Source organism: Miniopterus schreibersii, assembly GCF_964146895.1.
Source record: "Miniopterus schreibersii genome assembly, chromosome: 1".
NCBI lineage: Eukaryota > Metazoa > Chordata > Mammalia > Chiroptera > Miniopteridae > Miniopterus > Miniopterus schreibersii.
In genome coordinates this window covers 11,653,201-11,669,587 of record NC_138101.1, presented here as the reverse complement: position 1 = coordinate 11,669,587, position 16,387 = coordinate 11,653,201, and the positions used below count along the sequence as shown (strand labels likewise).

Genomic DNA, 16,387 nt, shown 5'->3' with positions numbered 1-16,387 from the left:
AGTTCTGGGTACAGTTATCATCACACGGATGCCCCATGTGGCTTCCAATTAGGGAATCAAGCCTAATTTCCCTTCCCAACCAGACTGAAATATAAAAGAGACAGATAAGACCATCATAGTGAGGTATGAACAGAGATTTCAGGCAAGCAGAATACATGAATATCAACTTTTAGGAGCATTCAATTAGAAATGCAACGGCAGAGCTCTCCGAGAAGCTGGGAGGCCCTGGATGAAAGGAGAGAAATGAGTAAGAGGCCTGCGATGAATGCACTGTTTCCATACAATGCCCTAATCAGGAGGACGAGTGGCAGTTGTTATGAAGCAGTGAGACTCAGAACAATGCCTTTCCCAAGGAAGTAGTCACCACGAAACAAGGGCTGCAGGAGGACAATACCAGCTCGTACATATGAAAGAGGATAATTACTTTAAGACATTATGCCCAACATCTGGTGAGTTTCCTTGGACCAAAAACAAAAACACTAGAAACTTGAAAGTAGTGGGTATTTTCCCTTTGGCTTCCAAACTTCCTATTTTCTCACTATGCATTTCATATTATCCCAATTACCTAAGTTAGTGCATTAATATAGAAATACTATGATCTTCCATTTTCCCTAATTAAGACTATTAGGAAGACATTTTATGCTCTTATTTTTTAATGAAATTCAATTTAAAGTCACTGTATCAGATCTTATTAGCAGCTACATTATAACATACAATATTTCATTGGGGGCAAAATGCCTAAATCAAAAATTAGATCCAAACTTCAAGAATACAAACTATGATAGTAGCATAGTCATGGTCCTTTGCATATATTTCATCCTGCATAAAATAAAACTTTTCCTGTGTCAAGTTTTAATCAAGAATGCCCCCAGGAAATACTAAGGCATGGGAGAGCTGGGAAGAAATTTTACAATTCCAACTTTTTACTAATAGGGTGTCCAAATTAAAGCTTGCATATGTTTTAAGAGGGTTTGAGAGGTGAGTAAAGGAATTGGCAGACATTATACCATTTTTAAAGAAGCAATATGGGAAAGTTTTATTTAATTACTACAGCAAGTATACTTAAGTGTTATCTGCATGCTAAATGTAAAGCTGAACAAAATGGGATGAGCATACTGGAGGAAGACATCCCCAGCGTCCAGCACCCAGTGGCTGCTTTACGCAAGACTTTTGATTAAATGAGAAGACCTTACTCTGTTTTCTAAAGGGACATGTATTCTAGTTGGTATTAACAGACATTCCCTCATGTGATCTTCACCACACATCTGTGAGGAAATATTTTTAAGCTAATTTTGTTAATGAGGAAACTGAGGTTCTGAAAGGTTACTTACTCAAGCTCAGATATCGGGGGAGTGCTAAAGAAAGGGATTCAGCCCTGTCTATCTGACTCTGGAATCCAGGCTATTAACTTGAACTCGAATTGCTTAGTTGCTGACGTTCCTCTATTCTGAGAGCTAAGGCTTACCCTCAATGGTCTCCTGCTAGTCTTGCAGTCCTGGCCTCTTTTCAACATGTTTTCTTCCCTTATCTATTATTCCCCCTTAGAAAAGCCAAAGAATAACAATCTAGCCTCCTACAGCAAACTTTCCAGCCCTAATTATTAAAACACAAGATAACATGGACACCCCCTCCCCCACAAAGCTTGAGGCTACCTGGCAAGCCACTTGGCACATACCCAGGGCTCAGAAACACCACCACCAGGACAACTGATGCTCAGGGAGGTTTTCTTTGTCATTGCTGAACAGGAGGGACCTTCCTCAATGATTTTCTGTCACCACATGAAAGTGATAAGTTCTCTGAACAGTTTAATGGCCAAATAAAAGATTTCTGGATACCCCATGGAGGGGATTCTCAATTTTGCTGTGCTCCCAGTACATCTCACAGATATGCTTCAAGGACACGTCAATGTTCAAATTTTCACCAAGGCTCAGAATCGTCTATTTCTCTTGGAACAGCTCAGCACCAGCAGGGCTCAGCTGAAACTAAAGATAAAGCATCTTAGGAAGTTGACAGTCAATAAAATATGGGGCCTCATTTGTTGCTGATGGGGACAGAAGGGTTTTTCATTTGAGGTCTGATTTTTTAAAGCCTTAATAAATTTGAATAAAAGGTACCGTACAATGGAAAATATGCCAGAAAATAAAAATCACAATTGGGATTCCTCAACCAACAGGATTGAGTTGCTTCACACAGCTAAAATAGCTGTTGCCTGACTTCTACTTTTGTTTTTACAACATTAAATATTTAAACTATACCATTTTTTCTTAACATTCTATCACTCTTAAAGGAGGATCAGCCACTCTTGGCCAACAGATCTTATCCATTTACTCAGAATCCCATCTGATGGAGAAAATTGTCAACTCTGGTTCCCCCAAAATGGACAGATTGCCAAATGCAACAAAGAAGAAATTTATGGAAATACCACAGGATTGTTTGCACCCAATTTTTCTGTTATGCCTGGTTTGTAGCATATTAATAGTCTACACTGCATTCTTCCTGTAACTATGATTATTCAAAGTCAAAGACGCTCTTTCTCTCCTCTGGGAAGCCTTCCCCAATCTTTGGGCCATTGTTTGCTGGACACACTAAACAGATATGGAGTCATGGTGAGAATTAGAAAAAGTTTTAAATCTCAGAGTGTTTTGTTTTGTTGTTTTTTTAGTTTGCAAAATGCTTTCAGATATATAATTTTATCCTTGCAGTAACTTTGCTATAAAAACATGCGTTCTACAGATGAGGGAAGAAATTTGGAGAAGTTCAACAAGATTAAGATGATGAAAGCATTTAAATCATGGACCTGGAAACCTTCTCAGGTCTTCAGATTCTTAGGCCAATACTCTTTCAACCTCCTCCTCATGAAGGTTAGTTAACTCACTGCATACACCAAGTCTTCTCAATGTGGGCAGTAAGTCTCACCTGGCAACCGGTGAGAAAAGCAAACTCTCAGTCACCCCATGCCCAGACCCGCTGAGTCAGAACCTCTGGGCTGGGGGCCCAGCAATTGTGCTTTGACAAGTCCTGTGGGTGAGGTTGATGGCCACTAATGTTTGAGGATCACTGGCATAAGCTAAACATAGTAGCCTAGATAATGCTATAACTGATATACAACTTTATATCAAACTTCCTAAGGACCACACAATATGTTCCTACTTATGGTGTCGTAAAGTCATCCCAGAACAATCCCTGTACCAGTACTCCTTATCTTAAAGCCTCCAGAAGGCCTCAAAGCCACGAGGAGCAGAATGTTTAAAGCTTATCCATGCAGCACAGGTGATGTGGCCTTTACTAAGCTTCTCTTGCCCCTTTCCCAACCATTTGGAGATAAAGGAAAGAGTTTTCACTTCTTGAACTCAAGATTCTCCAACAACTCAAATTTGTTGGAGTAAAAAATCTTTCTTATGCAAGTCCTTTCTTAAGAGTCAATTCTTTCTTAATCTGCCCCAAACAATGTTCTTACCCAGTTCAAGAACAGCCAAAAAGAGTGATTATTTCTCCCCACCTTCACCCATCCCAGATACTGTAAACACCAACTCTTGCAAGGTCTTTATCCCACTGTAGTTTAAAATATGTGTGCCTTGGATTTCATCGAGAAAAACGAAGGGAGGTTAGGCCCCCGTCATATGCTCCGCAGCACTCTCCTTTACAGCACTCATCACACTTCTAATTACTTGTTCAATGTCACTGTCTAATTACTTGGTCCCCACATGTTCTCTATTAAGACTTTTAGAGGCCCTAAGCTCTGACAAGATAATGGTGTCTCCTCCAACACCATATGGATTTTGGAATTAAGAAAAAAATCAAAACTTTCAAGTAAGTTTAAGATGTCCAACAAGGTTTTGATAGTTCCCATCATGATTGCCTCAATGATTTACTCCAAGTAACACAGACTAAGCCTAATTTTTAAAAGAGGGGAGGAAGGTGGCTCCTCCTTTGCTGGTACCCTGAGCATGTGGTTGGTCCTCATGTTGGAAAGCCCAGCATTGGGTCCACATAAATTGCAAGCTTCATGGAGACCAAAGCCACATCTGTCTTGGTCATGGTGTAGTCCCAGCACAATGCCTGAGCCAAGACAGGTTCGTAATAAATGACTGATGAGAGACTAAGGGAGGGACAGAGGTGGTGAATGAATCAATGAGTGGTGGAGGCAGGAAGGGAATGAGGTAAAAAGACAGAGTGACGGAGGGATGGGTGAGAGAAAGAACAGAGGGGTGTGAGAGGGGGAAGGGAGGGGGAAGAGAGGGCAGGAGGGCAGGAGGAAACAAAACCAGTTGATTACTACCTTATTTTTGCTCTCGATTAGGAAACAGATGTATTGGCCCTAAACTCCCTACTCTATTGCTACCACTCAAAGAATCATCTGTCTTGCTATTGTTTAATTCTAGAATAAATGTTGTCATCACCCTCTTATAGAGTTATGAACTGTGTCTTTATTTACTTACATAGCACCATTTTCAATCATGTGACAGCCCACTGCTCATGTCCTTTGTCGTGGAATTAGGGAAATGTAGCATGAGCTTTAAATTTGCAGCTGCCGTCCCATCAGTGAGGAGGGCCCACCACGCAGGCAAGCGCTGCTCTACATGAAGTTAGCTATTCAATAGTCACGGTCCTTGGGACTTTTGATTTGTGTCACCCTGGAAAATAAACAGCACTTGTGCTGACAGCTTTTTATTTTTCCAATTCACCCCTTTCTAATGAACGTATTCTAAACCGAAATATGCATTTAAATAAATTTTACACGCATATCAAAACAGCAATATTAACAGCGCCTGTTGCCACAAAATCCCATGCAAATTACAGGGAACTTACACAGGCAATACATTTAATCAAAATGGGGCTTTTAGATGACATCCATCTTATAAGGTGTCACACAGCAATGATATGCAGATCTGATTTTCTGCTTTTTCTTGATGAAGACAAAAGTAGGCTTTCACATAGCATACAAATCCATCCAATAAGCACCTAGGAACAGGGCTATTGCACAGGCTAGAGTTGAGTCAAGAAGACCCATATGCTGTGGAAAAGAGCTTCTATATGTTTAAGGTCCCTAGATCCTAATGTGACAAGGATATTATTATCCACTGGAGTCATAAAGCTTTTTATAGAGATATTTTCCCCTTAGCCCTGTTATTTTAATTTGTGCACAGATTTTAGTACAGGCAATTTCCCTCTGCAAGGGCTTTTCACTAATAGAATTATACTGTCTTAGCTCAAAATGGCCTTTGGTTCTTAGTCCACTGGGCTCAAAAGATTATTTTCTTATGGTGGAAAGCTCTCCACACTGCCCGGGCACCCACCGTGATCTGCACTGAGCACCCCGAACCTCTACATTCTTCCAGAGGCTACACAGCTGGGCCCAGCATGAAAATGACAAGCATTAGGAAGCTCCAAGAGCTTATTTTCCTTTGGCTGGGCATCTTGGCTTCTGGACTTCTGTCAAGGCCATCACAACGCATGCCTTTCAATAAAAAGAGATCCTAACAGGATTAAATGTAATTTAGAGTCAATAAGGAGAAGTTTGCCATTGGGCAGAATTATAATAGGCAGCATGATCAGAAAATAGACAATCTGGAAGGTTTTCAGGGATGCATTCTACTGTAAAAATGAAACACAGAAAAGAGAAAAAACTTTATGCTTAGCCAGACCCTCTGACTAGTTCCATCTTGCAAGCACATCAATGTGCAATCTATTAAAGTAATAAGAACCATGTATTGTCATTTACGGGGAGTAAAAAAAGGGGAAGAGACACTTATGGGAGAATGGACAACAGTGTCGTTTCTCCATCAGTCGTCTTCATTTATGTGAGTGGGAAATAAAATGTTTTCAGTTCTGCATACGGACCATGCACCCACAAAGGCACACAGAGCCCACCACAGACTTACCGGCGATGCAGGGCAGTTTCCCAGCCAGCGGCCAGCAGGCGGCAGCGTTGGGAAGGCGGGCAGTGCTCTAGAGGGCAGCCCTCCATCTCCCGGGCAGGTGGCTTGGAAAAGTCGTGGGGGAATGGAGCACTGGATTGAATTCTGGTCCGGGGGAGAACCAGCCTCCACGGCAAGAGGCGTGAGCTGCTTTCCTGAAGCTGCAGGTGGAGGCCCTTCACCGAATCAACTCCTTCAGTGCAGGTGGAAGGAGCAGGGAGGACGGTGATGCAGCAAGAGCTGACCGCCTGGAAAGACTCCCGCACTCCTAGTCTCTGCGCTGCTGTTAACGGAGGGAAGTAATCACAGCTAAGTGCCGCTTACCGGGCATTGCAGCGCCTTCTTAGTGGGCAGTGTTCTAAGTCATCCTGCATGCCTCGCCTCCTTCAATTCCCATGACAGTGCTATGGATTTATTTGCCAGTTTGATGTGAATTCTCACTTTACAGGTGGGGGAAATAAAAATCAGAGAGACGTGAGCGTTGCTTGAGGATGCAGATTCCATAACCACCGGCGCTACACTCGGGCCCTGGGGGACTGACGCTGTCCATGGGCTTATCTGCCATCGTGCTCGGCTGGTGGCTGGGAATGCCGTTCGGTCAGTGCCATTGCTGGGAAGAGTAACTGCCTTGTTAGAAGACAGGATTCAAAAACAAAGTGGCCCGGGGAAGTGCAGGGGCAGAGAAAGTCATGTTTGGTACGGGCAATGTTCATCTGGAGAAAGAAAGAAACTGAGCTACGACCGCGTGAGACGACTGCCCGGGGGTGCGGGCGATCAGCTGAAGCTCTCGGGCCTTAGGCCTCGGTGCTGCATCGTGGGTCAGGGCAGCCCCGCGAAAATAAGCAGCGGAAGGAAAACAAACAGAAAACACCCCTTAGACACAGACACCAGTGTGGTGATCAGCAGAGGGAAGGGGGCGGGGAGCAGGAGAGGGCCGAGGGGGATGAGTGGGGAGGGAAGGAGACTTGGCTTGGGGTGGTGAACACACGGCACAATATACAGACGATGCGTTACAGAATTGAACAGCTGAAACCTAAATAATTCTCTTAACCAATGTCACCCCAATCAATTCAATACAAACTTTTTAAAAAAGAAAACAAAACAAAAGAACTGGGAGCCAGAAGTCCTGGTCAGGCCTTTTCTGCCACAACCTCAATAAGAAGGAATGAAATAGTATTCTGGTGTCGGGAAACAGGCTGCAAGGGTTACGACGTTGGCTCCACCGCTTACTAGCTGTATGGTTTCGACAAGTTACCTTCTCTCTGCCTCAGTTTACTTCTCTGTAAAACGGGGATAATAATTGTTGAATTGACCTCACGGGCTTCTATTAAGGATTAAATGAGCCAATCTGTGTCTTAAGTCTCTATTGCAAATAAGAGTTTGATTTCCTAACTTCCACTGCATCAATAATTCCATTCAGGTTTATAAGCTGCTTAGATGTGCCAGATATCATGCCAGATATTGGAAATGTTAAGATGAGTAAGACCTTGAATAGTTCACCATCTAGATGGGCAAACAAACAAAAAGCATGAGGTGTGCAGAGACATAATAAATCAGTGATTATAGCCTAGAGGGAGCAATTAATTTTAAATATCTCAAAACTGGAACACGTACTTAAGAAATGTTTGTAGCCGTGACATGTTTAAAGTATCACCTAGATGAAGTAATGTGCATACCTGCCAATTTCTATCAGTTGGACCACTGTTCCCGTGCAAAGCCATTGCTGACCTATCTACCTCCATTTCTCCAACAGCCAAGAAATACAGAGACTCCTGAAGTTAGTCTTTAAAAATATATTCCAATAAGAAAAGAAAATAGAAGCTAAGTAAGGATAACTTGGGAGAAAATTATAAAGTAAAAAAAAAAAAAAAAAAAATTAGCTCTAATACCACAACCCAGAGAGAGAAGAAATATCAGGACATTAGAGTTTTTTTCTTTCCTATCTCTTTTCTCTCTATATGTAGATTATAATATATGTCTCGACCTAATACTTTCTCTGAATAGAGTTTTAACTCTTCCCATGTGCATTTTTAAAAGTTAGGGTAGGGGATAATTTTAGATTTACAAAAGAGTTGCAAAGTAAAAATGAAGCATTTCAGATAGTCTTCACCTAGCTTTCCCTAAAACATAACCATGTATATTTACTTATCAAATCTAAGAAGTTGACACTGGTAAAGACTATTAATTAGACTAAAGACTATTTGTAGTTCCAAGTTTTCCACTCAAGTCCTTTTTGTCGTTGTTGTTCCAGGATCTGACCCAAGACACCAGTTGCATTTAGGTTCCGGTGCACTTTTAATACATTAATTACACATGAACTTTTCATACATGCACTTCCTACCTTAAATAGAGCCCTTACCACGTCAACTATATGTATCCTGCTATAAGCAGCTTTCAATCTGGCTCTTACATCCAACTTTCTTTGCCATCTTTCGACGTGTTGCTTTTAAATATTGCCATGCTGCTCAGAAATCGTCAACTTTGCTCTAAGATAGAACCAAAACGTCTTTGAAGAACGTCAGAGACTCTCCATATTCTAGTCCCAACCTGCACACTCTCTTCCCTCAGGTGAACTGGCCTGGGCACTGCAACTCGCCTCCAACATCCTTACGTTTTCTGCTTCCATAATTTGACTTATATTACTTACATTACCAGGGCATTGTTTATATTATTTTTATAGTCTATGATTTTCCCTTGCTCATGAAGCCTTATCTGCCCACCCCAGCTACCAGAGAGCTCTCCCTCCTCTCACTGTCTGGAAAATTCCCCTGGCATTGTTTATCATTTCATGTCTCTATCCTAGTTCCCCAACCAGACAAACATCTTTGGAGAACTGTCTTGTCTGCAGGATGGCATCTGTACAATGTATTGCACAGTTTAGTTTAATAAACACGTACTGAAAAACTTCAATTCCAATGATGATAAAAATCATGGTGATTTCCCATTTCCAGTCCAATACGTAAGGAGCTTGGAAGTCATTGCTCCCTTCCTAACACCAGAAAGCTAAACAAGAAAATTAACAACTCTTCCTAGACCAGTCATAGAATTGAGGTCACAGGGAAAATGACTGCCACCAAAATTAGAGAGACAGAAAATTAGAGACAGTGAATTACAACACGCCGGAGCAGACACCCCTGCAGGAACGGAGGTAGTACCAGCGTAGGAAGAACCCGGACTGTAACCGATGAATTACTGGACGATCCAAGTGGACAAGTGTGAGTCACAAATAATGGCTCACATTCATCTGCCCTTGCCGTGTCCCAGGAGCTGTTCTAAGCATGTTGAAACTACCAGAGCACAACAGCCTTATGAGGAACCCATTCTACAGAGAGGCAAACTGAGGCTCGGGCAGTGCAGCAAATTGCCGGAACGTCACTTGACTATTGAATATCAGAGCCAAGAATTAAATCCAGGTGAACTGGCTCCAGACCCTTCGTTCTTAATGATTACACTCTATTCGCATTATACCAGCTACCAATGGCCACTCAGGCAAGGTCACACTGGCCAGTCATGGGTCAGGTGACAGGTGGACACGGAGAAAACCTGAGGCAGCAGGCCCTGTCTACTCTCCACAAGTAACACTCATTCACTCTCCCCACTGGGAATTGTCCCTCCCCGTGACCCTCACGCGAGCCTGTCCGCATCTTCCCGCCTTCCCTGTGCCCTCATTAAGAAGGTAGATTCTCCTTCATGCTGCCGTAATTCTAAAGGCCACCATAAAGTGTCTCTCCGTCCAAATGTCTTCTAATTTCATTCTTTAAGGCTCATCGTGCTCTGTGCTCAGGACTATATCCCTCCCAGGACAACTGTAGCCTAGAATATTGTGATGGGCCATGAATATGCATTCTCCGAGTAAGGTGTATTGCTAGTAATTAAACAGTATTAATTCTATCAGCTTTGATTTATCTGCCCTCTCAGTAATGAAGCTCGGTCTTTTATTTTCTTTCTGCTCGGTGCTGAGCAATAGAATTGGTGTTTAAGGATTATCATATAAATCTACTTTTTGGTCAGTCAGTGTTGGGGAATTTTTTCAATATATTACAAGTGTATTCATCATTCCCTTGTTCATAAAAATAATTAAAAGCTGCGGGCCGAACACAAACTCCCGGAGCACAGAAGTCTGACTGGTGCTCTACTGCCCAGCACCAAGGTTGCCAGCTTCTTGGTTTATGGGTTTCTTAATGAGAACTCAAGCCTCCTCGTGCAATAAAGGGCTTAGGTGGACGCTTTCTGGTGGTGTTTGTAGGAATTATGAAACTAAAGCCCTACACATCAAAAAGAAAACGGCTACTGTCATCTTCCGCATGTTTTTAGTAATTTAGAAATAACTTGCTCTAAAATAAAAGCCATTAAAAGTTATTTAAAAGTGATTCCCAGGATGTTCATAAAATGTATTCATGTTCCCTTAAAAAAAAAAAAAAAAAAGGAAGGAAAGTAGAGAGAAATACAAGGAGCTCCAATCCATCACTGTGATATCCAAGTTTCTCCATAGATAAAACAGACATAAAACATGTGTTTTACAAGCCTCAGATGACCTTCAAGGCACCTAAGTACAGTATCTATGGACTTTTAAGCATAATTAACAACTCCTGTTTTTCCTTTTAAGGAATCCAAGTTCCGTTTCCTTGACAGGCAAAAGCCAATCAATCTCATTTTCAAATGTTAATACAAGCAATTAAAAGTAGCATTAATTAAAATACTATAGGGGTCCTTAGGTTTGGGGCTGGTGGGTTTTTTTTTTTTCCTTCAGCTTAACCTCATGGCAATTTTAATTTACAGGACTAATTAGGGAATCACCCTGAGTCTGGTCCACCCCTGGGATGCACAGCTGGCCTTTACCACCCAGCCCAGAGCTCAGGAGGCCCAGTGCCACGAGGAAGCCTGGAGCCGCAGCCATCCTGTTTGTGATTTCACCTGGCGGACCCAATGTGACAGGTTCCTTTATTTACAGCGTGGATACGACTTTAGCAGGTTTGGTAACCAAAATGCAGTGTTCATTTGTATTGTTGTAAAACTTGTAAATATGCCCTGTAGGATGAGTAATATTCAAAGCAACATCCTAATTAAAAGGAAAACTTGGTTGTCTTGCAAGATAATATAAGAGGGCACATAAATTGTAAATAAGATCCATGGTAAAAATGAAAAAGACAGGCGGGATAGGAAAAGAATGAAATAAGATTTGGAAATGTGCTTTTTAAATGAACACAAATTGTGAGATAATGTCTCATTGAACAATAAAAATAACAAACCAGTGGCAAAGATGTAATAGAATTTCCTATGGATACCATTTTAATCTTCATATAATTTTCCCCAGTGCATCCACGTTTATTGAACTACTACAGCCATTTCTTTCTCTCTCTGTCCAAAGTTACCGAGAGTGTTCTTTGCTGTAAATAATCTCCCGATTATGAACATGAAAACGATCCAGAAATTGACCACAGTTTTTTTTTAAAATGACATAGCGTCTGCTGAGGGCCAAAAGCCTTACGAGAACTGCAAACTAAGTGCAGTTTCTTCAAGCACGCAGACTGAGGCTACCCACCTCCTCCTGCAAAAGGCAGCTCCACACTTTGCTTCTTTTTTCTCTCTATTCAAAAAATGCAGAGACTTCCAAGGAACTGCAGCCCATGGTGTGCTGATCGGAGAACAGAGCTGATGCCAAAGAAGTGCTGGGTCCAGGACACATGTGCTAATGTGACCTCAGGAAGATGCACAGCAGTGAGATCTCAGATTTTCAGTCTGCAAAATGGGGCAATAATACTTACCTCTTAGTTTCGAGCCTGATATCCAAATGAATGTTTGGTAAATACTACTTAAATAAGGATGTGCGAGGCCAAATTCCACATACGTGACAGGTTTGCTGGAGTGGAGACATGGAGTCCAGAGGGAGCCCTACTTTAATTACTGAAGAGGCCCAACTGCATTCACCCCCATACACATCTCAGACATTTCAACCACCAGCGCAGTGACTCATTCCCTCCTCTGCCTACACCCCCGGTCAATTGGCTAATGCATGTGTTCAGGGGTGTCATTAATGTTTCTTTGGATCTTAAATTTTTTTAAAAATAACCGAAAGTAGAGACCATGCCCTGCTAATTATTTTGTTCTTCATTTGGGGCCACCCTAGAGTAGGAATTGAGTTTCTTTCTGTGGTTCATAGCCTAATCTGATTTATTATTTGCAGAAGTTCATCAGGCAAGAGGAAAATGTACTTGCTCATGTAGAGATAAAATACACGCCGAACACCTCGATGCATCCATTTTATTAAATAGGTTATCAATTAATCCCTTTGGTGAGTAGAATGCATAACTACATAATGTGACGAACTTTTAATTTTTATTTTTCTACATTAGATTAAATAGTAGGAAAATTACGTACCTGATAGAAAACAATAGTTTATGTAACCAGAAAAAAATAGGCCTGTAAGCAAGTATTCTTTTTTTTTTTTAATATATCTTTATAGATTTCAGAGAGAGGAAAGGAGAGGGAGAGAGAGAGAGAGAAGCAAGTATTCTTATAATAAGTGGTCTACTGTTAGAGTTGCAAATCAAAAATAAATTTTGCATTATTTTTTCTAGAAAAATTTAAAGAATTTACATAGAAGTTCCTAAGTCTATCTGACTTCTTTATATAAAAATCAACTCCAGTGGTTTTCTATTCTATTTTAAAAAACCTCATTGATCCAAATGTACACAGAGGAAAGGACATCAATGACTACACCCCAGCCATCATATTCAGACTTCACAACCCAGGATCAGCTGGGAGGACCTGTTGATTACAGAGGCAACTTGAGGTTGTCTGAGGGACTCAAAGCAGAGGCCTCTTCTCCAGGTGATCCTGCCCAGCCATCTTTTCTATAGATGTCCCTCTAAGCCATTGTTTCGAATGACCTTGGCATACTCCTTGGCTGATGCGTAAGGAACTCTGGGTCTAGCTGGATCTTCAAAATCAACGTGGAAGAAACCAAACCGAATGCTGTACCCCTGGTTCCACTCGAAGTTGTCCAGAAGAGACCATGCACAGTATAATTGAAGATTGACTTTATCAAGTTGGATAGCTGGAATTTAAAAAAAAAAAAAAAAGGAAAAGAAGGAAACAATTACCATTTCTGCGAGGGTTTGATGAGAGCACAGACAAAATCACTGATGACCAGTGTGGGCATCTTCCTCGTGCAGGAGGTCACAATGGAAACAGAACAGGCCTCTCCATCCCCTTTCCAATTTGCTGTTCTAATCGAGCGGAGACTTCATTGAAGAAGTGAAATTTCATGTTATTATAATTATTCCGTTACTTATTCATCTAGACACTTGTTTTATTTATTCATTCCTTTACTCAATACACATATTTTCAATGTCTACCATTTTTCAAACACAAAGAAAAACACACACACAAAGTTTCTTCCTAGTGCCTAGAATTATATTTGGTAAAGGCCCTGCCCAGCATTTAACTTCTGGATAATCTAGAAAGCCCACTGTTAAATGAAAGAGGTCATTAATAGCATGACTGAGGAAGCCCCAGCTTGTGTCCCCATGACCTTGTGTCCCCATGACTGAGTGGAGACATGTTTTATAATTCTGGAAATAGAACCTCCTAAATGAAAAGCATCAGCACACAGCACTGGCTATGCCACAGCCTAGACTGAGTAGGCACAAAAATGCTATGGCGTCTCCTTTGCCCCACCGTGGAACTCAGAATGGTGCTTCAGCCCTCTAAGAGCCAAAGCAATGGACCCCCCTTTATATACATATGCACAAACACAACATTCTATATAATTTCATTCATGGATGCCCCAAAGCCCATCTTTGGACTCCATATTAAGATACCAACATGCAGAGAATTCTCTAAGTAGTCTTACACTGAGTCTATCACTTTAGTCACAGAACTGAGCTCGTTTTTATTAGTATTTTAAGTTTGGCCAAACTCTGAGGTTGTGTAGGTCTCTGCATTGAGTATTTTCTTTTTATAATGAAAATAATAAACTATATCTATAGGGTACACTCATATCCATTAATCAATTCAAAAACTAAATTTAAAAGGAAGGTTTACTTTATAAGGTAGACATATTCTACAATAAGTTGGGTAAAAATAAACATTCATAAAACAATTCACATTTTAACTGTATTGGGGATTACTTTCAACCAAAGAGACTCTTCTAGCTTCAGGAAAGCAAGATCCACCCTCTATTTTTTTCTTTTGGTGTAAATCTGTATTTTTCAGGTCTTCTATAAGCATGACATCCATATGTAACTACACATGTGATGGTCTCCAAACCTTCTTGGAATTTTTTTTTACTGTGGATATTCCATAGACAAAAGGTTCCTGACAGGTTCACTGATGCATAGCCCCTCTACCTTTGTGCACGGAGGCATGAAAAGTGCTTAACTTAGAAAGGGCCTCATGAGTGGCCTCGGGGCAGAAATGAAGCCAAGCTGGGTTGGCTCTTCTAACAGAAAGTATTGTTGGAAAATGAAATACATAACATGCAAGGGCATTGAGCTTTGCAGGAATTAAAGCATTTACAGGATATTCCTTCTAGTTGCCCACATCATCATGTGTGTCTCCTCCCCTCTGTCACCACGATCTGTAAAATATCACTTTATAAAAATGCATTTTTAAAAAAAACTAACAAGTTCTGGATGGTATATCTCTAAGAATTCAAGCAAGCAAAGGCAAATATCAGGCCAGAAAATGACAGCCTCCTTTGCCTGCCTTGTAATTCCATCTGGGGACATGTGAGGATCCCTGTATTTTCTTTCTCATTTGCAGAATTACTGCCCAACAAGCTCGCCTGCCAGGTATAAAGCCAGACAGTTTCTGAGAACATGCGCAGTCCCACTGATCATGTACAAAAGGACTGATTCATGTGCTAAACCAGGGGATACAAAAGGTGCCCTGCCTGCTTGGAAGGGAACAAAAAGGAAATCTCAACAATGTCATTGTTAACTGCCAGGAGTTCCGCAGCAGGTACTAAACTGCCTGAGTGACACTGGTGGATGTGTCTGCGTTTCCATCGCAGGAACATTTAAGGAGAGAATTAGTTAGGGCTGAGGAGCTGGCCTGCTGGATTCCTTCGCACTGAGCCACCACTGGGAACAACTACAAAACCGGGCTGGAGCCTGCACGCCTCCCCTCGTCCAATCTCAAGGACAGAGAGAGACCATCGTCGCATTTCCTGTCACCATGATTTATGAGGGCGCAAGTCTTAGTGGGGAAAACACACTTCTGTGGGTTCGCTTTCTTCCTTTAGCCAGAGTTGGAGGCAAAGTCGACACAGACGTACAGGAGCTACTGAGGGTAGAAGCACACGGATGGAAGTGACGCTCCCCACAGTCAGAGTCAGTTTGGGACAGAAAGGCCAGTGGGAAGGGTCTCACAGCGGGCTGACTATGAAGACGCAAAGAGAAAAGTACCTAAGCCTGGCTCATATGTGATAGCCTTCGTCTGGCTGTCCTAATTCTAGGAACCCATGCCAGTGTTGCATTACACACACATGCACACACATATATATATATACTGCCCAGAGTTAGCCAAATTGAAAAGGTTGAGGGCACAGTCCTCCACGAGACTGCCCTAATTTCTGACACCAAATGCAACCTCAAAGGGTTCCCTAAGCCACTCTCAGTTTCCATAATTTGCTAGAAGGAGCCACAGAACTCAGTGCAACCCATTATTCTCACAGTTATGGTTTATTACAGGAAAGGTACAGATTAACATCAGCCAGAGGGAGGCACACAGGGCAGTGTCTGAGGGGTTCCAAACACAAAGCTTCCATTGTCTTCTTCCCAGGAGTCAGGACACGTTACCCTCCTGGTATGGACATGTGATAAGACCCAGAGTATTACTAACCAGGGAAGCTCACCTGAGCTTCAGTGTCCAGAGTTTATAGAGGCTTCATTACATTGTCATGATTGATTGACTGATGGCCAAGGTGAATGAATTCAATCCCCAGGTTAAGTGACACTGTGTTACCCAAAGCCCCCACCCTCAATCACATGACTGGTCTTTCTAGCGTGACCAGCTCCCACCCTAACAAGGACATTCTGTCAGGCATGACATAGATTTCTTCCCAGAAGCTGAGGGCAAAGGCCAACCTGCTCTCTGGGCAAGACCAAATTTTTTACTACACACACACACACACACACACACACACACAACCTATTTTAGAAGCTTTTGTTTCATGGTACTGGGCAGAATCTTCTTAGGTCATTGGCCTGTAAAGTGCGGTGACCATGTCTGTGTTTGCCACATTACAAAAGGTTCAAAAAAGAATGGGCATTTGGCCTCAATCGGATTTATATTCTCCAGGTTCAAGCAGAGATAGCCTTGTTTTCAAGATGCCTGGGGCTTATAGAAGATATCCACGAATGTGGCAAAACTATGAAGCTATCAAAGAAACCGCTAATCCACAGACCCAAGCTGCCACGATGAGAACCAGTGGAGAGGTGCAGGACCATGCAAAAGGCAGCAGA

At 41.9% G+C, this 16,387-nt stretch overlaps 1 protein-coding gene across 1 annotated transcript in view; it reads right to left on the bottom strand.

Moving 5' to 3' along the window:
* Positions 1-12,163: 12,163 nt before the first annotated feature.
* The window catches only part of LOC308558658 (cytosolic beta-glucosidase-like), a gene marked incomplete at its 5' end in the record, with an annotated part of 88,657 nt that continues 84,433 nt past the window's right edge, over positions 12,164-16,387 (bottom strand). The window contains 1 exon segment of the mRNA XM_081140588.1: positions 12,164-12,975. Within this exon segment, the coding sequence (XP_080996714.1) occupies positions 12,773-12,975 (203 nt within the window). The 3' untranslated portion in view covers positions 12,164-12,772.